Source organism: Erpetoichthys calabaricus, chromosome 8 (assembly GCF_900747795.2).
Source record: "Erpetoichthys calabaricus chromosome 8, fErpCal1.3, whole genome shotgun sequence".
Classification (NCBI taxonomy): domain Eukaryota; kingdom Metazoa; phylum Chordata; class Cladistia; order Polypteriformes; family Polypteridae; genus Erpetoichthys; species Erpetoichthys calabaricus.
In genome coordinates this window covers 45,434,416-45,460,821 of record NC_041401.2, presented here as the reverse complement: position 1 = coordinate 45,460,821, position 26,406 = coordinate 45,434,416, and the positions used below count along the sequence as shown (strand labels likewise).

Here is a 26,406-nt window from a genome sequence, read left to right as displayed (position 1 = left end):
ATATATTTAGATATAATATGAATACAAGGAAATCAAAAAAGGCAATTATAATATCAAAACTCATATTTAAAGTGTACTGTTTCATTTTTAAAATATGAACACGGAAATAGTAGTTTTACTTTTGTCTTCTGTATTAAAACTATAATGATTTGTACTTAGAGTTAAATAACATGCAGTATATTACTTAAACCTCTCGGGTAAACACAGAAAATCATGTGAAGAAATGTACATATTATTATGTGTTAAACGAATAAAGCACAGGCTGTCAGGATTCAACTATAATGGCAGTCACGGTGTAATTAAAAAGAAACTTTCCATCCTTTTCCAGGCTGCAGTCCGGGTGGCGCAGCAATGCCAAGATGTTGTCTCTCAAGTCAGGGGGTGCCATAGCTCTGAAATTGATAGTTTGAGTGATGAAGTCGAGCATGAGGTCTCCAATTTCATTATTCGCAGTAAAACATTCTGTGATATTGAAAGTGGTTGGAATATCAAAGTACTGATATTTTAAGCCAAATGTGTCCAAAGTCTTCATTATATCATCTGAGGTAACATAGTGGTTAGCACTCGTATAACACAGATGACTTTTGCATTCTGTCCAAAGCCTTTCCCATCCACTGTTTCCTAAAAGAAATTAACAATTTCGTATCTTTAACATTAAGTGCTGTATTACTAAAGCAAATGCAATTACTCGCCACCTCTAGGAGGACAGAGAAAACTGTTCCATAGGGAATTCGACTGTAAAGGTTATTCCAGTGAGAACACCAAATTAAGGAATGAGGTAAATTAGCAAACTTGTCTAAGGAACATCTGCATTGAAGACATTCTTTTAAGGAGAGGAATAAAGGCTTACCACCTGTACCAGTTGGCTGGGGACTGTGCCCAGCAGGGACGCCTGGAAGGACCAGGGTAGGGACTATGCCTCACCTAGACCACGAGACGGAGGCCACAATGGTTTGTAGGGGGGCCACGGGAATTGAGCATGGAAGCTCAACCCTATAGGGGCCCGTGGCCACCGTTGTGGAACCCTGGATGTCAGCACTTCCGCCACACCCGGAAGTGCTAGCGGAAGGAATACCAGGGACACCTGGAGTGCTTCCGGGTGCTCATGTGGCACTTCCGCCACACCAGGAAGTGCCGCAGGAAATTCATCAGAGGGCACCTGGAGCATGTCCAGGTGGGGATAAAAGAGACCGCCTCCATCCAGTCATCAGCTGGAATCGGGAGGAAGAGGACAGAGCTCGGAGGAGAGGAGTGGAGGTGGTGAAGGAAGGCGCATTGAAAGGGCCGGACTTGAGGGTGATTGGTGCAGGGGCACAGTGTGCTGTGCGCGACTGTTTTGTGTAAATATAGGTGTGTGTTAGACTTACTGGTGTCTGCCTGTCTGTGTCCGGGGAAGTACTTCTACACACCAAAGACAGAAACTGCTCTTTACTGTTGCAGTGTCTTCAGATGGGTGAAGTGCACTGAGGAGACACATTAAATATGTAGACCCCCAATGAGGGGCCATATTGTCTAACAAGACATTGAAGGCAAAGTTACACGTCCCAAAATACCCAGTAGATATTAATGCCTTAGGCACACAGTACAAATGATCGATGAAGAGAAGACTCTTAGTAGAATGAAATAGAAACATGTGTCTGCCCAGCAGAAATAAGTTGTCTCTTTTTTAATTTTGTCTCTTTCACAAGCAAATATTTATTGCATGTTGTATAAATGTTTAGGGTGGCACGGTTGCACAGTGGTAGCACTGCTGCCTTGCAGTAAGGACACCTGCGTTCGCTTCCCGGGTCCTCCCTGCGTGGAGTTTGCACGTTCTCCCCGTGTCTGCGTGGGTTTCCTCCAGGTACTCCGGTTTCCTCCCACAGTCCAAAGACATGAAGGTTAGTTGCATTGGCAATCCTAAATTGTCCCTAGTTTGTGTGTATGTGTGCCCTGCGGTGGGCTGGCGCCCTGCCTGGGGTTTGTTTCCTGCCTTGCACCCTGTGTTGGCTGGGATTGGCTCCAGCAGACCCCTGTGACCCTATAGTTAGGATATTGCGGATTGGATAATGGATGGATGGTATAAATGTTTAGTCCTGTCATGTTTCTTCTGATGGAAAAAGGGACAACACAAAAGTACAACAAAATCATGCCTAATGTCCCTTGGTACATCAGCCCCCAAAATCTACAGGGCCTCATCCATTTGCTGTTTATAAAGCAGGACCAAGCCATTCTGTCAATGTTATGTGCCAGCCTGAGTTTATGTGTATTTTGTTTTACTGTAGTTTTTGTTATTTTTTTTTTGTATATTTTAATAATGTAATTTCTATTAGGTACATTTATGAATTACTAATCCATAGTAACTTTAGATAGATAGGTAGATAGACAGCACTTTGTTTATCTCCAGGTGAAAATTTAGCTTTTTACAGGAGTTCCATAAATAAATAAATAAAATAAATCTATATTATAATAAACAACAACCCTCCTCTGAAATACACAACATTATCAGCAAAAAGAAAGAAAATTACAAAGAAATCTTCTGATTTAGGTAAAGACACAAGAGATGTCACAGTGAGGCACTATAAAGGCATATTGTAGTTGGTATAAAGAAGCTGCGGTAGTGTTTCTTGACACACTTCTCCTGAATAATTTGTTTGTGCTGCTGTTTCACTTGCTTTGAAAAGGTGAGCCATGGGAGGTAGGGCCACTCTGACATCACTGCTGCCAAGTCCTCCCTCTGGCTTTTTACCTATTTAGCCTCTATGTTACTTCAGATGATATAATGAAGACCATGGACACATTTGGCTTAAAACATCAGCACTTTTCTGATTGAAAACTAATTTGTGTTGGGTTAATAGGTCATCTGATGCAGTGCTTCACTACCCGGATTCTCGGATAAGCTGCAATGTTCCTTTGTAATTATTCTTTTTGTATACTTTTAGTTATGAGTCTGTTCTTGAACATTTTGACTTTCATTTTTGCCTAATATTTTATTGCACGTGTTAATGATCTCCCAGTTTTTGACTTTTTTTGGCCCTCCCTGACCACGTCTTTTCTCCTAGTCAGCCTCATTAAAAGCACTGCTCACTAATATAATTCTGTCAGGAAGGATGAAAACTCACCATCAAAATGAAATGAGCTTGTGAAACTTTGAAAGTTTTAAGCTGTTCTGAGAAGTTGTGAAGATGTCATCCCCTGCTATTCCTAGTCATGTTAATCTGACATTCTCAAGGCAGTATGGCCTGGCAAACTACAAACTGTTAATTGTGACATACTTTCCAAATTGAAGTCGTGTAGTGTGACATCTGTCTTAGTTGCACCTGTAGTGCTCTATGGTTCTACGTTCAAAACTAAAGAAGTTCAATCCCCTTAGACTGTCAAGGACACTGTTGCTCTTCTCTGCACGACTTCTTTTTTCAGTTCAAACATTATTCCTGATTCAGTCTCACTAACACATTACAGGCCGAACATAATTTCCCTGTTCTGACTGCCAGGTGCCCAAAACTCATAAAGGGGTTTTAAACTCAAAATTAGGCCTGAAACTCCAAACATGTCTGAAAAATATGAGGCAGGATTCAGAAGTTCTAACTAAGCCTGGGCTCCGACTCTAACAAAGTTTATTGAAAATAGGATTTAAAAAAAGAAAAAAGTATATAACTAAATAAGACTTAACTGGTTTGTTTGATTTGTAAAATTTTATATGTTTATTATATTTTACTTTTATAAAAAGAATGTACTGGGTAATTATTACATAAAAACGTCTTTGCTTTTAATATGCATATATTTAGATATAATATGAATACAAGGAAATCAAAAAAGGCAATTATAATATCAAAACTGATATTGAAATTGTTACTGTTTCATTTTTAAAATATGAACACAGAAATAGTAGTTTTACTTTTGTCTTCTGTATTAAAACTATAATGATTTGTACTTAGCGAGTTAAATAACATGCAGTATATTACTTAAACCTCTCGGGTAAACACAGAAAATCATGTGAAGAAATGAACATATTATTATTTGTTAAACGAATAAAGCACAGGCTGTCAGGATTCAACTATAATGGCAGTCAAGGTGTTATTAAAAAGAAACTTTCCATCCTTTTCCAGGCTGCAGTCCGGGTGGCGCAGCAATGCCAAGACGTCATCTCTCAAGTCAGGGGGTGCCGTAGCTCTGAAATTGACAGTTTCAGTGAGGAAGTCGAGTATGAGGTCTCCAATTTCATTATTCGCAGTAAAACATTCTGTGATATTGAAAGTGGATGGAAATTCAAAGTGCTGATATTTTAAGCCAAATGTGTCCAGAGTCTTCATTACATCATTTGCGGTAACATAGAAGGTAGCATTCATATAACACAGCTGACTTTTATATTTTATCCAAAGCCTTTCCCATCCACTGTTTCCTAAAATAAATTAACAATAATTTAATATCTTCAACATTAAGTGCTGTATTACTAAAGCAAATGCAATTACTCGCCTTCAACACCATCCAACCTCTGCTCCTTAGGGACAAACTGACAGAGATGGGAGTAGATTCATACCTGGTGTCATGGATCGTGGACTATCTTACAAACAGACCTCAGTATGTGGGTTTCGTGAACTGCAGGTCTGACATTGTGGTCTACAGCACCGGAGTGCCGCAGGGGAGTGTACTTTCTCTGGTGCTGTTCATCCTATATACATCAGACTTCCAATACAACTCGGAGTCCTGCCACATGTAAAAGTTCACTGACGACACTGCTATCGTGGGCTGCATCAGGAGTGGGCAGGAGGAGGAGTACAGGAACCTCATCAAGGACTTTGTTAAATGGTGCGACTCAAACCACCTACACCTGAACACCAGCAAAACCAAGGAGCTGGTGGTGAATTTTAGGAGGCCCAGACCCCTCATGGACCCCGTGATCATCAGAGGTGACTGTGTGCAGAGGGTGCAGACCTGTAAATACCTGGGAGTGCAGCTGGATGATAAATTGGACTGGACTGCCAATACGGATTCTCTGTGCAAGACAGGACAGAGCCGGCTATACTTCCTTAGAAGACTGGTGTCCTTCAACATCTGCAATAAGATGCTGCAGATGTTCAATCAGACGGTTGTGGCAAGTGCCCTCTTCTATGTGGTGGTGTGCTTGGGAGGCAGCATTAAGAAGAAGGACATCTCACGCCTGGACAAACTGGTGAGGAAGGCAGGCTCTGTTGTAGGCATGGAGCTGGACAGTCTGACTTCTGTGGCGGAGTGACAGGCGCTGAGTAAAGGTTACTCCAGTGAGAACAACAAAGTAATGAATGATGTAAATTAGCAAACTTGTCTAAGGAACATCTGCATTGAAGACACTCTTTTAAGGAGAGGAGTGAAGGCTTACCACCAAAGGCAGAAACTGCTCTTTACTGTTGCAGTGTCTTCAGATGGATGAAGTGCACCGAGGAGACATTAAATATGTAGACCCCCGATGAGGGGCCATACTGTCTAACAAGACATTGAAGGCAAAGTTACACGTCCCAAAATACCCAGTAGTTATTAATGCCTTAGGCACACAGTACAAATGATAGATGAAGAGAAGACTCTTAGTAGAATGAAATAGAAACATGTGTCTGCCCAGCAGAAATAAGTTGTCTCTTTTTTAATTTTGTCTCATTCACAAGCAAATATTAATTGCATGTTGTGTAAATGTTTAGTCCTGTCATGTTTCTTCTGATGGAAAAAGGGACAACACAAAAATACAGCAAAATCATGCCTAATGTCCCTTGGTACATCAGCCCCCTAAATCTACAGGGCCTCACCCATTTGTTGTTTATAAAGCAGGACCAAGCCATTCTATCAATGTTATGTGTCAGCCTGAGTTTATGTGTGTTTTGTTTTACTATTGTTTTTATTTTTTTTTTAAATATATTTTAATAATGTAATTTCTGTTAGGTACTGTGTGTTTATGAATTAACTTCATAGATAGATAGAACTTTATTTATCTCCAGGTGAAAATTTTGATTTTTACAGGAGTTCCATAAAGAAATAAAAATTATACCGCGGTAGTGTTTCTTGACACACTTCTCCTGAATAACTTGCTTGTGCTGCTTTGAAAAGGTGAGCCATGGGAGGAGAGGCCACTCTGACATCACTTCTGCCAAGATCTCCCTCTGGGCTATTTACTGAGCCAGTGAGAGATTCTCAGTTGTGAGGTAGGAGTTTGTTTTTGTGTGGATTTACTTTTTCTTTTATGATACTTCCTGCCCTGTCTTTGAATTGTTCATATCTGATTCTGTATTGGGACTTGTTTGGAATAACTTGTTGGCAACACCTTTTTTGCTCTCTTGAGTATTTTCCTATTTTATTAAATACATATTCTTCAATATGATGATACTTTGCTTGACTTGTCTGTATAATCCAGAGTTTGATAGTTCCCTCATTTATAAGACATGCCGATATATTTTTTTTTTAATATTTCTTTTAAATCTATTTCCCATTTTTGAGCATGTTAGGCTGCAACCTGATGGTTAGAGTTTGGGGTTAGCTGACTTAGAGTGAGCCTCTTCTGGGCAGGCCAGTGAAGGTCCTAGCTTGGTTTGTAGGTCTTTTGGAGGCCTTTAAATGCTTTAAACTCCATCCCAAGGTACAATAAAGGTCACATATCATTATCAATTCAAAGGTTAAGGGCAGCCCACTTTAACTACTGAGTCACTAGGCAAAACTCCCCTTAAAGACTCCCGGTGTTCCTGTACCTCTAAGAATATATCAACAGTCTGTTATCTCCTCTTCTATTTTTGATGTCCTTGGGAAGAGTATCAAGGCACAGTCGAGGCTTGGAGACTATCCAATTTCAGTACCGCAGGCATGTGGATGGCATTGTCCTCTTGGCTTCATCAAACTGACCTACACCTGGGAGGGGTACACAGCAGGGAGTTATGAAAATGGAATGAGAATTCGGATGAGGAAGTCTGGGATAATGGTACTTTCTGAGAAAAGAGTGACTTGTTCTCTCCATTTGAACAACTACAAAGTGGTCCCACACTGCTTTGGCCTCTCTTGACCCTAGATTTATTTTAGCGTGTTTGAAAATGCATGTAATAATAGTCACTATGGACTATAATTAACAAAGTAACATTGATTACACAAATGAGAAGGTGCAAAAAGTACTGAAGTCTTATATCAGTAACTAATGTAAGCAGCTTGCAATCTTCTAATAGTCTTACTTGTTGCAACTTTTCCAAGTTTGTTAAAAGTGATGTTAGAAAGTCAATTTACTGCAACTGAGAATTGTAATTTAGGTTTGTCTCTCTAATATATGCCTTGTCTGGCAGTTTATAGCTAATTAGCTCTAATTAGATACATTGTACCAAAGTGATTTCTTATTACATTTGTTTTCCCTTTGCTACTCAGTATCGGCATGTCATTGATTTAATATTTATCTTTTAGTCAGGCAATTGTATCATTTGGGTTGATGTCTAATAACTAATTACTTTACATTTAATAGAAACGCAAACATTAAAAATACTTGATGCAAACTTCAGTTCTAATATAAATAAATTTTAACTTTTTTATGAAATATAACATCACAATGATAAATAAGCAGTATTTCTACTGGTATTTAAACTTTTGTTCATTAAAAATATGTAATAACAAAATTAATATAAACCAATTCCAGAAGTATTACTATTGAATAATATTTTTGTAGAAATTACCAATGAAGTTGTTGAAATATATAATCTTTCTATACCTATATAAATAAAATATAATATTTAAAAGGCACACCTACAATATACAAATATGATGTTTAAATACATAGCAATGTAAGTCAAAGAGTTTAAAATATGGAAAAAGTGTCCCTTCTGGCACTATCCAGAACTGGACAGGGAAGGCTCGGTTTTCAACAACAATAATATATCAGGAATGGATAATTAAAGGGATAAACACAAAGAACAATAACTGTTCAAACAGTGCTGCTCCCATACAGTCCCCTTCTGTCCCCCTGCTTTCTCTTGCTGTGACCCTGGCCCTGGACTGGTGTCTATGAGTGAGGAAGCTTTGTAATCCTTCCTGGAATCCTTTCTGCTCAATTCCTAGAATTGCTTGTTTAGCCTTCCATTTTCTGCAGGCATGCCATTGTAGAACTTCCTCTGGTGGCTTATTGTGTACCTCAATCCCTAATATGTCAGATTCCCTAAAATTGCCAGTCCTCCAAGACAGCCCCCCTGCTGTTTGTCCTATTAGAGGGATTGTATCATCCAGTATATTCCATTCTAGAATGTGTTGTGAATTAGTGCTCACAAAATAGTAAAAAAGGTGAAATGCCTCCAAAACAACCCCAAAACCAGGCCAGGACCTTCACTGGCCTCTGTAGAGGTACACCTCTCCCCTTGAAGCCTGACCACAAACTCCACAGACTGGCTTTGGCCTACACAGGCCAATAGGAGAACTGGCTTTTAAATCTCAAAAAATGCCTTTAATGTCCCATGATTACATCCTGTTTTAACATAATTTCAGTTACAATATGATGCAGTGAGTGTGTACTGTATGTGTGGGAGTGAAAATTATTTGACAGAACATTAGCCTTCCTTAGAGAAGAGTCATTTTAGCCAAAGGTTTTTAGTAATTTTTTACACCTTGCACATCAGTTCTGAATGTTACTTTAGATAGCCTGAAAACATGTATTTGCACTGATATTCTGATTTTGTAAATGTATGTTCTGTGGAGTTCTTCCCTGGACAGGATTAAAAATACAGGCCAAATGGACAGCTAGAAAAAAAGAATCTCAACTTAATAACTGGAAAAGAATCACTCTGACAGTGACAGCATTCATTGCCATGCCTTGGTTTGAGATGAAAAACTGCCAGGGGTAAGGTAGCACCCTTATTGACAGAAAGCCCCTTATAGTCACTCCAATGAAATAAACCTAGAAGAATGGTGCTGGGGATGGGGCAGTGGTAATTAGCTTATTAAAAGGTCCCAAGTTGGCTACAGTGCACATAGAGGGTTCTCTGTGCTACATATGACCTCCTTTCATCAGAGCCAGTCAATCTATTAGGCAACTCAGGCAAAGGGTGCCATTTATGAAGGTTAAGGGGTTTTTGACACTGAGGGGCATCGTTTATGATCCTCAAATCCCCAAGTGCTGTGCATTCTTGAACCACTATCCCCCAACCCCGACAGCAAACCGCCATGCTATGGACACCCCAGGGTGCCATTTGGGTAATTTAAGGAGCACATGATCAAGGTGGAACCCCCCCACCCACCCTCAAAGTCTAATAATATGCAATGTGCACTAGGGACACCAAGGGATCAAGGGGCGTCATTTATGTAACTTAAGCAGTGTGTGCTCTAGACCTCTAGACATTTTGGTAATTCAAGGGGCTCACGCTCCAGTTACCATGGGGCACCCCTCCAGTAGTCTAACAAGGATACAGAATGCATGCTATAGACCAATATGAAAATCAAGGGGCAGGCACTCTGGACATGGCCTAGGGCTCCATATGGGCTTTGACTGGCACTGCCTACCATCCATAAGTTAGGGCAACACTTGGGGGTTGCCTGCTTTGTTTAACTGTTAGCTTGGGTTCAGAACTGCAGAGGTACCTAGAGGCACTAGAAAGAGCTCTGACAAGAAGACTCTCAGGGCCTCTAAAGCACATTCCTGATCCTGGATTAGTTCCAGTGACTACTTTAGAAGCAGTAGCAGCCTATGATATAGTAAAGTAACCACTTCCTTACCAGCCGGCCAGAGGTTCACAATTCAAACCAGAATTAAAGTACAGAGAGATGGAGATAATAATGGAGGCAGAGAGGCTTGATTGTTTGGTAAGACGTGGTTTAGGGCATGAGATTACAAGGACAAGCCATCCCTCAAACAGTTAGGGACAGTGACCTGTACTAGGAAGCCTCAAAAGGGCATCAGTTACTTACTTTTTTATCTATTGACTCCTATCTTCTTGATTTGTCTCTTTGCTACCTTTGTACCTATTTTCTCTACTTCTATAATAAACTACTTCTTCATACATTTGACCTCTTTAGCATTATTTTTGAATTTTTGTGACATTCCCATGTCTTTTAGTTTCCAAAACTTTGTCTTGATTTTATACTTTTCATTTTCTTTACCTATTTTTCCTTGTTCACACATCTTCTGCCACACATTTGGACATTTATTTTTTGAACCTCTGCTCTGTTCTTTGATCAAAGTTTTTGGATACTGTATTGGGACTTTGTTCACTGTACATTGCTTTGCATATTCAGGCAATTCAATGTGCTCTACAGAGCTTTGTGTATTGCAGAGCCTTCTTGAAAATAATCCTTTTATTTTTACAAAGATGTGTTCTCAGAATATTGGGTTTCTAGTCTGAGTTTTTGACGGTGTTTTCCCCCCTTTGGTAGGCAACATTTGAAAGAGTTTTTGTGCCTGTGCTTTCAGGATTCCACAGTTTCACGCCACACTCTTCTTGAGTGAAGTGCTCCAGCTGTGTCAGGTTTGAAGGGGGCCTTCTAAAGACTGACTGTTTCAGTTCTTTCCATAGATGTGTGATTGGATTCAAATCAGGGCTCATAGAATGCAACTTCAGAATAGTCCAATCTTTTGTTCTTAGCCATTCATGAGTGCTTTTAGCTGTGTTAGAGGATCCAAGACATTAAACTGACACAAAGCTTTCTCATACTGGGCAGTGTGTTTCGCTCCAGAATGTCTTAATAGTCTTGAGATTTCATTGTTTCCTGCACAGGCTCAAGGCACTCCGTGCCAGAAGCAGCAAAGCAGTGCCAAAACATAACCGATCATCCTCCATGTTTCACAGTAGGTATGGTGTTCTTTTCTTTGAAAGTTTAATTTTTTCATCTGTGGACATAGAGCTGATGTGACTTGCCAAAAAGGTCCAGTTTTGTCTCAACTGTCCAAAGGACATGCATTTTAGCAAATTTTTTATAGTTTTCTTTCAACATTGGAGTCTACTTGGGTCTTCTTGCATTGAGCCCACTGTCACTCAAAAATCAACAGATGGTGTGTTCAGACACTTAAAACCTAAGAGTTCAACTTGTATCTCTTTGGATGTTTTCCTTGTACTTTTGTTTACCATTCTCTCTACCCTTCTGCCCATTCTGGAGTCGATTTTCCTCTTCTGGCCATGTCCAGGGGGGTTGGCTAAAGTACCATGGACCTTAAACTGCACAATAATATTTCCAGCTGTTGCCACAGGAATATCAAACTGCTTGGAGTTGATCTTATAGCCTCTGAAAGGCCTGAGAAATGTTATTCTGCTTTGGCCCACAAAGCATTTTGATGGCACTCATGGAATATCAATAGTTTGGAATCAACTATTACTGGGCAATTTTACCTAATTAAGACATTGGTTACAGCAAAAATGGTGGCCTTTCAGGAACTCAGTTTCAGGCCTGAGTTAGCTGACCACTATTGTGATCATAGCATCTCATTATTGTTTTTCTGCTGGATACAGGAAAAAAAGAAACAATCTTAAAAAGCAAGTTAATTAAAATGAAGGCAAAAGTATTATGTTCCATTAACAGAAGGAATTGGTTAGTAATTCAGAAATAAACATCTGCAAACACTGTGGTTCTCGACAATCATGGTCTAAAAGTATGTAGAACTTGATAAGAAAACCCAAACCTTAACAGCTAAATTGCTACTACCGCCTAATAGTGGTGCGGGGATTACATCAAAGGATGAACCTAAATATCTCATGAGTGGGCCTAATGTTATTTTTATTATGGTAAAACATGCATTCATTTAAAAAATGTTGCACCAACATAAACTTAACGATACCAGACTTTGCAAAGCACAAATGCTCAAATATAATTTTGACCAGTAGTATTTTATAACAGTAAACAGACAGAATAATAATAATAATTCTTTACATTTATATAGCGCTTTTCTCACTACTCAAAGCGCTCTCCACACAGGGAGGACAGAATACGGTTTTTGCCATTCCTTGCAAGTTGTGTATGCATACCTCATGTGTGCATTTCCACTCTCTGAATCTGCAAGTGAATTTATCCTCAGTTATGTTATCATCAGAATTACAACCATGTGTGCTGTGCCTGTTGTACCAATGAGCCATAGAATTGTGCGCCTTACTGGCTGTAACAGAAGTTGGAAACTTTATTACCGATTGAGTTAGTGACTATCAAACAAAGATGTAGCCTAGACGATCCCTTCACACTGAGTGGTTGTAGATTTTCTAGCACATTCAGTAGTTATATTGGTAGCAAGCTCATTGCAAAATTTGGCACATCTAGATAACGGGGTTTCAGTTGCCACTGGGGCAGCACTGAAATTTTTAATCAGACTCTGCCATGCTTTGCAGTTCTGCTTGTTTCCTTTCTCTAATAAAACCTAAAATGTTTTTTTGTAGAGATATTATTCACAAAAAAAAAAAAAAGAAAAATGCTGAGAACACGCACTGATACAGTACATTGCCACACCCACCACACGACAAATGACAAATTCGGACCCAAGTGCAGCCATGCAACAGGTGACACCTCAGCACCACACTACTTTGGTATGAGGTTTTCTAAAGTGGCTGGAGTGTCAATCCTGCCACCAACCGCCAAGTTTTCCCTACAAATTGCAGCATCTGCTTGCAGGTTAACGTCATACCCAGGATGGAGCAATTGCAGGTTAAGGCCCTTGTTCAGGAGCTAAGCAACAAAACAGGGTGGGCCAATGAGAAAAGTGGCTGATGGAACACCTCCTACTGCTTTCCTGTATTATCATGAACAAATAAATCATTATCTCTTAATTAGAAGTTATTTCAAGATTCACAATTAATGGCTGCTTTATTATTGATGGAAAGCAATGGAAAAACATTGCTTACATACGGAGGGGTATCAAATATTCACCACTTAAAAAATAATAAGTGAGGTTTAAAGCGGTAACAGTAAGGGCTCAGGTTTGAATGCCCCCACTGTGTCACTGCATGATTTTTGTGTACTCAACTGCACAAGGTTTGCATGCTTTTAAATTAGCTAATATATTTTTTTCTAATAATAATCATATCACAATTTACTATGCATTATCCTAAAAGGAACTATTAAATGAATAAAACTAAACCAAAAATGAACTAAACATAAATAACATAACAGGGTATCACAGTGGTACAGCCTTGCAGTAAGGAGACAAAGCGTTGTGTTGCATTCACAAGTAGCTTGCATGTCCTCCCTGTGTCTGCACAGGTTTCCTCTGAGTGCTCTGTTTTTCTCCCACTGTCCAAAGACATACATGTTAGGGGAATTAGCTTCAATGAATTTACCCGAGTGGGTGTTTGGTGTGTGTGTTCACCCTGCGATGGACTGTTGCGCCGGTCCAAGATTTGTTCCCCCTATGCTAGTTGGGATAGGCTCCAGTCACCAAGGTGACCCTGGTCTGGATTAAGTGAGTTAGTAAATGACATGATTCACACAATAAAATAAAATAAAATAAAATAAAGCAATCAAATTATTGCTAATATTGTCATATGTACCTGTCTGCTGTTATGTCTCCCCAATAGTCTGTGAGCTACCAGAGGCTGAGGATCTATACGCTGGCAATCCCAGACTTTCCATCATTCATCTTAATCAAGAGTGATGCAATTTATATTATGTACATGACATTTATGTATGTCATAATATAAGCTCACTACATAATTTTAAAGATATTCATGGTTAATCAATATGTTTTCTTTGCCATGATGTGTTATTATTTGAACAGTGACTCTGCTGCATTGTTTTAGTGATCGATCAAGATAAAAAAGCAACCTTTGTGCCAAACAGCATAAAACATAACTACTGACATTTTATTCGATAGGTTAAAACCATTAGAGTTGAATGTGTTTCTCTGACATGGTTTCAGTAACTCACAAACTCACAAAGTAATTCTACAGTAACTAAACACATGGTACTAAATTTAAAAAATAGATCATCAAATACAAGGGTCTGGAAATGAATAGATCACACAATTAAGCTTTTGACTTGGACAAGCATTTACCTGCTGCACACTGCATGACCTTATTAGTCAGCCTACAGGTTTGTTTGCTCGGTATACTGTATGTATTCAAACCATGGACAAATCCAGTATCTTTTTCTCCCAAAATTGTTCTTTTTTAATCTTGTCATCTCCAACACAAATATGTAACAGATATCAAGGGCATCTACAATATATTCCAATATCTGGTAACACTGAAAGGAAGCCAAAGAGTCTCCAAACTGAAGATAAAATTATATTATTTGGTAAAATTAACACAGTGTCATTTGTAAAAATACATTTATGAATTTCAGCTTTCTGTTTGAAGTGAAAGGCCATGCACAAGACAAAAGGATGAAGCCTGTCTGTGATATAGATAGATAGATAGATAGATAGATAGATAGATAGATAGATAGATAGATAGATAGATAGATAGATAGATACTTTATTAATCCCAAGGGGAAATTCACATACTCCAGCAGCAGCAGCATACTAATAAAAACAATATTAAATTAAAGATTGATAATAATGCAGTAAAAACAGACAATAACTTTATATAATGTTAACGTTTACCCCCCCGGGTGGAATTGAAGAATCGCATAGTTTGGGGGAGGAACGATTTCCTCAGTCTGTCAGTGGAGCAGGACAGTGACAGCAGTCTGTCGCTGAAGCTGCTCCTCTGTCTAGAGATGATACTGTTTAGTGGATGCAGTGGATTTTCCATAATTGATAGGAGCCTGCTGAGCGCCCGTCACTCTGCCACAGATGTCAAACAGTCTAGTTCCATGCCAACAATAGAGCCTGCCTTCCTCACCAGTTTGTCCAGGCGTGAGGCGTCTTTCCTCTTAATGCTGCCTCCCCAGCACACCACCGCGTAGAAGAGGGCGCTCGCCACAAACGTCTGCTAGAACATCTGCAGCATCTTATTGCAGATGTTGAAGGACGCCAGCCTTCTAAGGAAGTATAACCGGCACTGTCCTTTCTTACACAGAGCATCAGTATTGGCAGTCCAGTCTAATTTATCATCCAGCTGCACTCCTGATATGTTTTTCCATTGAACCTGACTGGTCTAAAATTAAGATAATAATCTCAAAGTAACTGAGAAAGGCATACACTTAGTGGCAACTACGTTAGATACACCTGGCAGAAAGAGACACTCGTGCTTGCAAATCAATATATAAAAGTATGAAGTTAATGGGAGAGACATGTGATCTAAGTGACTTAACTGTGTTAAACGTGGTGGTTTCAACATATCAAAGACAGCTGTCCTCCTGGGATTTTATGCACTACAATATCTAGAGAGGAGTAGTGGCTTTGAGGCTAGGGATCTGTGCCGGCAATCGGAAGGTTGCTGGTTCAAATCCAATAAACGCCAGAAATAACTCTACTCTGTTAGGCCCTTGAGCAAGGCTCTTAACCTGCAATTGCTCCATCCTGGGTATGATGTTAATCTGCATCCAGCCCTGCAAGCAGGCCTTCCAACCCGCAGGGAGTTGGTGGCAGAATTGGCACTCCAGCCACCATAAAAAAACCTGACACTGTCCCATTTCATCTGAACTAGTGTGGTGCTGAGGTGTCACCCCTTGAATGGCTGCACTTGGGTCCTATTCTGGGATCTTGAGGTGGTTTGTCATGTGGTGGGTGCGGTAACGCGTCGTATCAACGCATGCTCCTAACCTCCTCCTCCAATCTCTAGAGCAATAAACATTAAATATCCAGTAAAATGCAGTTCCATGTACAAAGCACCTTGTTAATGAGACAGGTCAATCTAGAAGAGCAGGATGTGTTTAAGATAACAAAAAAGAGCTACAATCAAAATGGTTGTGTTCAGAAGAGTATCTCTAAATGCACAGCATGAAAGACCTTGAAGATTATCTGCTACATTAACTGAACACCATAGCAGGTTAGATTTTTTTAAGCAAAGATTAGGCAACAGTGGACATAAAGCAAAACTAAATAACTAAAAACTGAAAAATTGTTGCCTGGTTTGAAAAATTCTTGGCCTCTTAATATCAATTGAGGGAGTTTTGAATGCCACGTCATAACTAAATATTGTTGCTAACCATGTGCATCCGTTTATGGTCAGGGTCCACACTTTATTCGAATTGATACTTCAAACAGGATAATGTATGATATCAAAAAACGTAATATTTCAACCTGCTTTCTTGAACATTACAGCAAGTTCGGCTTACTTTGATAATCTGCATAATTCACAGATCTTAGTCCAAAAGAGTACCCTTGAGATAAGATGGGAATATCTGCAGGAACAGCAAGATCCTACCTTTACAGCATGGACCAACATTCTTAAAAGCTGTTTCCAGCACATTATTGAATCTACACCTTGTAGAACTGAAACTGTTCTGGAGGCTAAAGGAGATCTTACCTCATACTAAAAGGGGAAAAATATAACTAGGCACTAAGTATACAGTTATACAATATATGGTTAAACTTCTGTGGACACCTACCTATCACACCTACAGTATTATACAGTACAGTCATGGCCAAGAGTCCCGTTTGTTTTTCATAAGGTTTGCTGCTTCAGTGCTTTTAGATCTTTTTGTCAGATGTTTCTATGGTATACTGAAGTATAACTACAAGCATTTCATAACTGTCAGACCAGACCATTTTCCCTCCTCCTCTGATCTGTACAATAGGGGCTATGCAGTTCAGAAGGTATTATTTTCCTGGCATCCGCCAAACTCTGATTCATCCATCAGACTGCCAGATAGTGAAGTGTAATTCATCAAATTCACCAAAGAACACATTTCTACTGCTCCAGAGTTCAAAAACTGCATGCTTTACGCCACGTCATCCGACACTTGGAATTGTGCATAGTGATCTTAGGCCATAGGAACCCATTTCACGAAACCCCCAAAACAGCTTTTGCGCTGATGTTTCCAGAGGCAGTTTGTAAGTGAAGCAACAGAGGACTGGTGACTTTTACGTGATATTCGCTTCAGCACTCGGGGGGGGCCCTGCTCTGCAAGTTTGTATGGCCTACCATTTTGTAGCTGAGCTGCTGTTACTCCTGGATGCTTTTACAGTAATCCACAAAAATAGGAGTTACAGTTGACAGGGGCAGAAACAGCAGAGCAGAAATTTCACATATTGACTTGTGGCAAAGATGGCAACATTAAAGGCAATGAGCTCTTCAGTATGACCCATTCTATTGCCAATGTTTGTCAATGGACATTGCATGGCTATGTGCTTAATTTTATGGAGTTGTTAACATCAGGTGTGGCTAAAACACCTGAACTCAACAATTTGGAGGGGTGTCCACGTACTTTTGGCTATGTAGTATAACCATCTAAATATACAGTAGTATAGGCCAACATTAAAGTAAATGCAGATAAAAAATAAGTATTATAATAATAGCCTTGGTAAGTAAGTCAATTTACAACAGAAACGTACATGATATGAGGGATGTTCAAAAACTTTTTTAAACTCCATTTATTAAGGATTTCAAAAACAAATGACGTCACTTTTTTACATAGTCACCTTGCTTTGCGATGCAATTTTCCCAGCGTTATACCAACTTTTTAATGCCATCTGCAAAAAATGTTTTTGACATCACCGTTTCCAACGAAAATATAAAAGTGCACAAACTTTTTGAATGTCACTTGTATCAGTAAATTGAAGACATATACTTTCAGTACTTTTTCTATTTGAATATTTTTAAACTATTAGAGTTCCTTTCTTGAATTTTCTAAATCAAGAATTGTATGGCCATAATAGGCATACTACATTACCAACCCCAGTTACTGGGAATATGCTTATATAGCCATGTTTGTCTTTAAATCATTTTGGGAGTGGAGGAAGCATACAACTTGTATAATGTAGAGCTCTCACTAAAGGTAGCTACAGATATAAACTCTCTCAAATAAATATGGAATAGGGCCACAGTGAAAAAAAGTCTGTTTTTTACATTACTTAATGTAAGTAAGGACATTTAAAGAAGCTTCTCAATTGATAAAAACAAGGAAAGTATTTAGTTGTTTTACACCTCACAACACAAATCACTCCAGTAATAACCAAAAGTCTTCTGAGAGTAGGAAAGCAACAGTCAAAAGATTGGAGTTACCAAAATGCAGTCAGACAAGAGTAACTCTGAAAATGCCAATTCTCTGGAAAATCTATGCTAAACAGCCTGTTTATTATTTTTAACAATAAGTGATCAGTCAAGAAAAGGGTGAAGTGTATAAAAAAAAAACAGTAGAGTGAAAATCAAATATACAGAAAGAGAAATACCTTCCATACTACATGGAGAGTAGTATGAAACAACTTGGCGATGAGAAAGAAAGAGGGAAGTGCTACTGGAATTAAAAGAATGAAAAGAAACAAATCACTGGGACCAGAAAGCATTTATCCAGGAGTCCTAAAAGAAGATAGTTAGACAGATAGAGCAATATGCATATACATATATACAGTACTGTGCAAACGTTTTAGGCAGGTGTGAAAAAAATGCTGTAAACAAAGAATGCTTTCAAAAATGGAAGTGTTAATCATTTATTTACACCAATCAACAAAATGCAGTGAATGAACAAAAGAGAAATCTAAATCAAATCAATATTTGGTGTGACCCCCTTTTGCCTTCAAAACAGCATCAATTCTTCTAGGTACACTTGCAAACAGTTTTTGAAGGAACTCGGCTGGTAAGTTGTTCCAAACATCTTGGAGAACTAACCACACATCTTCTGTGGATGTAGGCTTCCTCACATCCTTCTGTCTCTTCATGTAATCCCAGACACACTCGATGATGTTGAGATCAGGGCTCTGTGGGGGCCATACCATCACTTCCAGGACTCTTATTCTTCTTTACGCTGAAGATAGTTCTTAATGACTTTGGCTATATGTTTGGGGTCGTTGTCCTGCTGCAGAATAAATTTGGGGCCAATCATATGCCTCCCTGATGGTATTGCATGATGGATAAGTATCTGCCTGTATTTCTCAGCATTGAGAACACCATTAATCCTGACCAAATCTCCAACTCCATTTGCAGATATGCAGCCCCAAACATTCAAGGAACCTCCACCATGCTTCACTGTTGCCTGCAGACACTCATTATTGTACCGTTCTTCAGCCCGTCGACGAACAAACTGCCTTCTGCTACATCCAAATATTTCAAAATTTGACTCATCAGTCCAGAGCACCTGCTGCCATTTTTCTGCACCCCAGTTCCTATGTTTTCGTGCATACTTGAGTCGCTTGGCCTTGTTTCCACGTCGGAGGTATGGCTTTTTGGTTGCAACTCTTCCATGAAGACCACTTCTGGCCAGACTTCTCCGGACAGTAGATGGGTATACCTGGGTCCCACTGGTTTCTGCCAGTTCTGAGCTGATGGCACTCCTGGACGTCTTCCGATTTCGAAGGGTAATAAGCTTGATGTGTCTTTCATCTGCTGCACTAAGTTTCTTTGGCCGACCACTGCATCTACGATCCTCAACGTTGCCCGTTTCTTTGTGCTTCTTCAAAAGAGCTTGAACAGCACATCTTGAAACCCCAGTCTGCTTTGAAATCTTTGTCTGGGAGAGACCTTGCTGATGCAGTATAACTACCTTGTGTCTTGTTGCTGTGCTCAATCTCGCCATGACATGAAACTTTCTTCCACAACCTCACCTTGGTAGCAGAGTTTGGCTGTTCCTCACCCAGTTTTAAGCCTCCTACACAGCTGTTTCTGTTTCAGTTAATGACTGTGTTTCAACCTACATGTGACATTGATGATCATTAGCACCTGTTTGGTATAATTGGTTGATCATACACCTGACTAGAATCCTACAAAATTGTGCAAGTGTACCTATAAGAATTGATGCTGGTTTGAAGGCAAAAGGTAGTAACACCAAATATTGATTTGATTTAGATTTTTCTTTTGTTTGCTCACTTTGTATTTTGTAAATTGATAACAATAAACAATCATTATTTATATTTCTGAAAGCATTCTTTGTTTACAGCATTTTTTCACACCTGCCTAAAACTTTTGCACAGTATTGTATATTAAAATTTTTTATATATATATATATATATATATTTTATATATATATAATTTTATTTATATATATATATATATATATATATATATATATATATATATATATATATATATATATATATACAGTGGTGTGAAAAACTATTTGCCCCCTTCCTGATTTCTTATTCTTTTGCATGTTTGTCACACAAAATGTTTCTGATCATCAAACTCATTTAACCATTAGTCAAATATAACACAAGTAAACACAAAATGCAGTTTGTAAATGGTGGTTTTTATTATTTAGGGAGAAAAAAAAATCCAAACCTACATGGCCCTGTGTGAAAAAGTAATTGCCCCCTGAACCTAATAACTGGTTGGGCCACCCTTAGCAGCAATAACTGCAATCAAGCGTTTGCGATAACTTGCAATGAGTCTTTTACAGCGCTCTGGAGGAATTTTGGCCCACTCATTTTTGCAAAATTGTTGTAATTCAGCTTTATTTGAGGGTTTTCTAGCATGAACCGCCTTTTTAAGGTCATGCCATAGCATCTCAATTGGATTCAGGTCAGGACTTTGACTAGGCCACTCCAAAGTCTTCATTTTGTTTTTCTTCAGCCATTCAGAGGTGGATTTGCTGGTGTGTTTTGGGTCATTGTCCTGTTGCAGCACCCAAGATCGCTTCAGCTTGAGTTGACGAACAGATGGCCGGACATTCTCCTTCAGGATTTTTTGGTAGACAGTAGAATTCATGGTTCCATCTATCACAGCAAGCCTTCCAGGTCCTGAAGCAGCAAAACAACCCCAGACCATCACACTAACACCACCATATTTTACTGTTGGTATGATGTTCTTTTTCTGAAATGCTGTGTTCCTTTTACGCCAGATGTAACGGGACATTTGCCTTCCAAAAAGTTCAACTTTTGACTCATCAGTCCACAAGGTATTTTCCCAAAAGTCTTGGCAATCATTGAGATGTTTCTTAGCAAAATTGAGACGAGCCCTAATGTTCTTTTTGCTTAACAGTGGTTTGCGTCTTGGAAATCTGCCATGCAGGCCGTTTTTGCCCAGTCTCTTTCTTATGGTGGAGTCGTGAACACTGACCTTAATTGAGGCAAGTGAGGCCTGCAGTTCTTTAGACGTTGTCCTGGGGTCTTTTGCGACCTCTCGGATGAGTCGTCTCTGCGCTCTTGGGGTAATTTTGGTCGGCCGGCCACTCCTGGGAAGGTTCACCACTGTTCCATGTTTTTGCCATTTGTGGATAATGGCTCTCACTGTGGTTCGCTGGAGTCCCAAAGCTTTAGAAATGGCTTTATAACCTTTACCAGACTGATAGATCTCAAGTACTTCTGTTCTCATTTGTTCCTGAATTTCTTTGGATCTTGGCATGATGTCTAGCTTTTGAGGTGCTTTTGGTCTACTTCTCTGTGTCAGGCAGCTCCTATTTAAGTGATTTCTTGATTGAAACAGGTGTGGCAGTAATCAGGCCTGGGGGTGGCTACGGAAATTGAACTCAGGTGTGATACACCCCAGTTAGGTTATTTTTTAATAAGGGGGCAATTACTTTTTCACACAGGGCCATGTAGGTTTGGATTTTTTTTCTCCCTAAATAATAAACACCATCATTTAAAAACTGCATTTTGTGTTTACTTGTGTTATATTTGACTAATGGTTAAATGTGTTTGATGATCAGAAACATTTTGTGTGACAAACATGCAAAAGAATAAGAAATCAGGAAGGGGGCAAATAGTTTTTCACACCACTGTATATATATATATATATATATATATATATATATATATATATATATATATATATATATATATATACGTATATATATAACTGTTCAGTTTTATTTTGTTGAAAAATAGTATATAATGTAGGAAAATCTTGCAGGAAAATTAATGAAAACATTTTATTTGAGAACCACATATCCAGTATGTATACACTTAAAAACAGTCAACACGTGGGAGATTGTCACTGTCATTGTCCCACCCGCTTGGTCCTAAACAGGGTCATGTGGAGTGCTGGAGCCTATACCAGTTAGCATAGGGCACAAGGCAGGAACTAACCCTGGACAGAGCGCCAGTCCATTGCTGGATGAACACACACCCACTCACACCCTAAATACTAGGGATAAATTATTACCACCTAACCTGCATATCTACCCTTGACAGCAGGCCATTCACATGCACAAGAGCAATTTGGAGAGATCAATGATTTTGGTAACATGCTTTTGGAGCGTGGAAGTAAATGAAGACACAAACAAGTAATTCAACAAAAACAAGCATTTATATTTTATTTGTATTTACGCTGGTACTCATTCTAGGTTTTAAGAACCCTCCACTTATGTTCAACCTCTAGCCTGTTTATTGTATGTATGGAGCCAGCATGTTTTTTCCATGTTGCATGGTTTCTTTTTCTGGATGTGTGCAATATCTGTATAAAGATTTATGTACTCAATGGCAGATTTGCTCCCCATCCAGGGCTGCTTCTTGTCCTGCATCCAACATTCCTAACTTTGGGCTTTGGGTTTCTCTGACCATGTGATGGCATAAGAAGACTTAAAGAATGGAGGGATAGATTCACTCATGCAGTTTGGGTGAAAGTAAGGTAGCAAAGGTATATTAATAGCAAAATGCCCACTTAATTAGCATATTCATTAAAAGCAACCTGCACTTCGGGGAACACAATTTGAATATTTTAATATTTCGAGAATTGCTATGATAGCTGATCATACTTAAACAAGTATCTATATGGTTTACAGTCTAGCACTTAACTTCAAGGTCACATATTTGCAGTATTACAATCTTATTGTATTCGAAACATTTCAAAGGAAGACCCAGTATGAAACACTTTGCACAGTGTGTCATCTATGAAGGTTAACCTTTGAACAAATTTTAAGTAAAAACAAGAGAAGCTTGGTTCTCCCCAGAGAATTAAATGGTCAATAATTTTCAATTCAGTAATATCTTACCTGACACAATGATAATCAGAAGCTTTCCATTCTGTGCCAGGAGTCCATGAAAATATTTTATTACTTCACCAGGATCCTCAACATAATACAGCATCTATGGACAAAGCCAAATAAAGAGTTTACTTGACGTATTTTCTAAAGTGTGCATGGTTTTTCATGTCAGTATAAATTAATCTTTCAAGTCGAAAGATGAAATATCATAACTACACCTGGAGGCAGGCATCTTGTTTTGCAAAACTTTCTAAAAACATGGTACTCCAATTTACACTTTCTAATTAACTCCTTGTTTTAATTTGAAATTTACCAATGCTTTCATGCTCAAGTATATAATTATATATTTCATCCTCACACTTCATATTAAAATGACTGTGCATTTTGAGGATCATTACTTGGTGCTGCCCATTTGACCTCACCGCCCAGCCATACAACGCTCTACCTCTAGTTTTCATTTTATTTTCATTACAGACTAACATTATCTGAAGTCAAGTTTAACAAAGACAGAACAAATAATTCCCACTGGGATAATAATAAACACAGGTTTTTCCTCACATTGGGCTGCTTCTCATCCATGTCAATGACGCTTTGTCCTGTACTCTACTTTCTATTCCTAGCTCATTGAGCTCTGCTTGGTGCCAATCAATTTATACAACCTTCTAAGGTGAGTAGTTATGGTAAAATTGCTTATTCTGCTGTGCACTGTCATTTCCCTGTGGTCTGAGCTGCAACTACACCCCAAGTGCACATTAAAGTGTTGCAACTCCTAGAGACACCCAGTGCAGTGTGTCCTCTGCAGGTTTCAAATCTTCTTGTCTTTCACTTTCCAATAATGGAGCAGAGGCTTTAGATCCCTTTGACATAATACAGAATTAAGAGCAGCTATGGCCAGTGCCAGAGCTTCTCATTAATAACTGGTCCCATAAAGATGCACAAATCCCCTAAAAGCTACAGCCTACTGATGTATGCTTAACTAAATATTGTTACAAGTGTTTTGTTATCAAAATCAGCACCTTACAACTGTTGGCCCCAACATACAGTGTCTATAGAGGTATTCATGCCACTTGGAAATGTTCATACTTCATTGTTATACAACATTGAATCACAGTGGATTTACTCTGGATTTTGACATTCTTTAATGTGAAAGTGAAACATATCTCTGCAAAGTGGTCAAAATTAATTATAAATATAAAATAACTGATTACATAGGTATTCACCACCTTCAAGTCAGTATTGAGTAGATATGCATTTGTCAGCCATGACAGCCTTGAATCATACACAGCTTTGTACATCTGGACACTGCAATTGTTCCACATTTGCCTTTGCAAAACTGCTCAAGCTCTGTTAGGTTGCATGTGGATTGAGAATGAAAAGCCTTTTTCAAATCCAGCCACAAATTCTCAATTGGATTGACATTTGGATTCTGACCTGGTCACTCCAGAATATAAACATTGTTGTTTTAAACCATTCTCATTTAGCTGTTGGCTTTATGCTTAGGGTTATTGTCATGCTGAAAACAAATCTTCCAAGACATATATTTTTCTGGTAAACCTCATCAGGTTTTCCTCAATTACTGTATTTTTGCTGCATTCATTTTACCCTTTACCCTCACAGAACGTTTAAGAGCCTACTACAGAGAAGCATGCCATCACCATGCCTAATGAAGGGAATGATGTGGCTTTTATAAACTGTGTTTGGATTACACCAAACACGGTGTTTAGTCATATGCCCAAACAGCTCAGTTGTGGTCTCAAGATAAACATTTCTATCAAAAACATGAAAATTTCTGCGCAATCCCAAACTTTTGTATGGTAGTGCATGCATAATCAATTTCATTAATCTATTTTCTAGATATTTCAAAATGACTATACTTTAGTTAAAATATCCTTTATAAGCACCTATTAACATTCTGAAAGCATTATAGACAACTAATTGCTCCTTATAAAAGATACCCAAATTAAGGGGTTGTTAATAACTCCATAAGTTCTGTTCATGAAACCAAGAATGATGCTTGATACTCAGAGCTACTCAATTGATACTATAAGTCCCTAAATATACAATCCATAAGCAGTCCAGAAGAGAAAATCCAGTTCATGAAAGAGTAATACTGAGCACCTTAGCTGAAACCTTAATGTGCATGGTAATTTTAGCTTCTGTTTTAATTTCATTTCATAATAGCATGCAAAGATTTTAAAATTAAGAAAACAGATTACTTTTTTTCTTAGTTTATTTACTTTATGTGGGACACGTATACATTTCTGTAGGGGTACAGGTATTGCATAGAATATTAATAAATATAATAATATTTAATATGCTCTAAAATTAGACATTTGTAAAGCATCAAATAAAATTTGCTATTAAATATTTTATACTACATCTTTAAGTTTAGATACAGTTTTTCAATAAAGTGTGCGACAAAGAAATAAATAATATATAATGTCTTGAAAAATATGATACAAAGTGGTTTTTGCATGATAAAAAACAAAGCAAAGTCATTCAAGAATTTTAATGTGTGTAATAAGATTAGAAAATTAGATCATATATAACATTTAACTTGTGCTTTCTTCAGTGATAACAGTTTATATATGAGAAGTCTTACTTAGTCTTATTATAGTCAGCAGCCATACCACTTGCATTTCATAACAGGTCATCCACCTGAAGCAAAGCATGTTCAGGCCCAGCCAGTACTTGGGTGGGAGACTATCTAGGAAAAGCTTTGGTTGCCGCTATTATTATTACTATTATTATTGTTATTATTATTTGTTATATCTGGGACTTTTGATATGTTTAACTAGTTTGGGACTTTACATAGGTTCGCTTCCCGGGTCTGTGTGGGTTTCCTCCGGGGGCTCCGGTTTCCTCCCACAGTCCAAAGACATGCAGGCTAGGTGTATTGGTGATCCTACACTGTCCCTAGTGTGTGCTTGGTGTGTGTGTGTGTCCTGCAGTGGGCTGCCCGGGATTGGTTCCTGTCTTGCACCCTGTGTTGGCTGGGATTGGCTCCAGCATACCCCCGTGACCCTGTGTTAGGATATAGCGGGTTGGATACTGACTGACTGTTAATAAAGTGATAATAAAATATTTACAGACTAAATAGCTGCTAAGAAAGGACACCTAAAGTGTTACCAAAAGAAACAGATTAGCCACTGGTAACTAATTAAAACAAAAATCCACAACCACTGCTGAGCTTTCCTGAACAGATTATTTCCTCTTCATTTTTAAACAGTCAGGCTTTAACTTTATGTACAATACAATAATCAAAGGTAATAGATTAAATCTGTTCATAAAGCAACTCCAATCAAACTAAAGACAGCAATATATAATCACAGGAAGAGTTTATCTGATGGGGTTAGATTTATCTAATTTGTCAGATCTAGATTTGTGTTAGTTCTGTAAAGATATATACAAACTCAAAATTGAAAAGTTTACTTAGACTCCATTACTAATTAAATACTTTTCTATATTGCTTTTCTAACCTACTCAAAGTGCTTTACATAGACAGCATTTCAACAATCAAAAATGTGTAGCATCTGAATGGAAAATGCAACGGCAGCCATTCTTGCCCCAGTA

General features: G+C 38.5%; 1 protein-coding gene across 6 annotated transcripts in view; it reads right to left on the bottom strand.

Moving 5' to 3' along the window:
- Positions 1 to 26,406, bottom strand: part of hnmt (histamine N-methyltransferase) — an 85,086-nt gene that overhangs the window by 19,613 nt on the left and 39,067 nt on the right. For 5 of the 6 annotated variants that reach the window (XM_028806505.2, XM_051931016.1, XM_051931017.1 and 2 more), the window contains exon 6: positions 22,843 to 22,936. In XM_028806505.2, the coding sequence (XP_028662338.1) occupies positions 22,843 to 22,936 (94 nt within the window). Of the gene's footprint in view, positions 1 to 3,950; positions 4,382 to 22,842; positions 22,937 to 26,406 lie in introns of all 6 variants that reach the window. The other variant, XM_028806504.2, reaches the window with a different exon arrangement.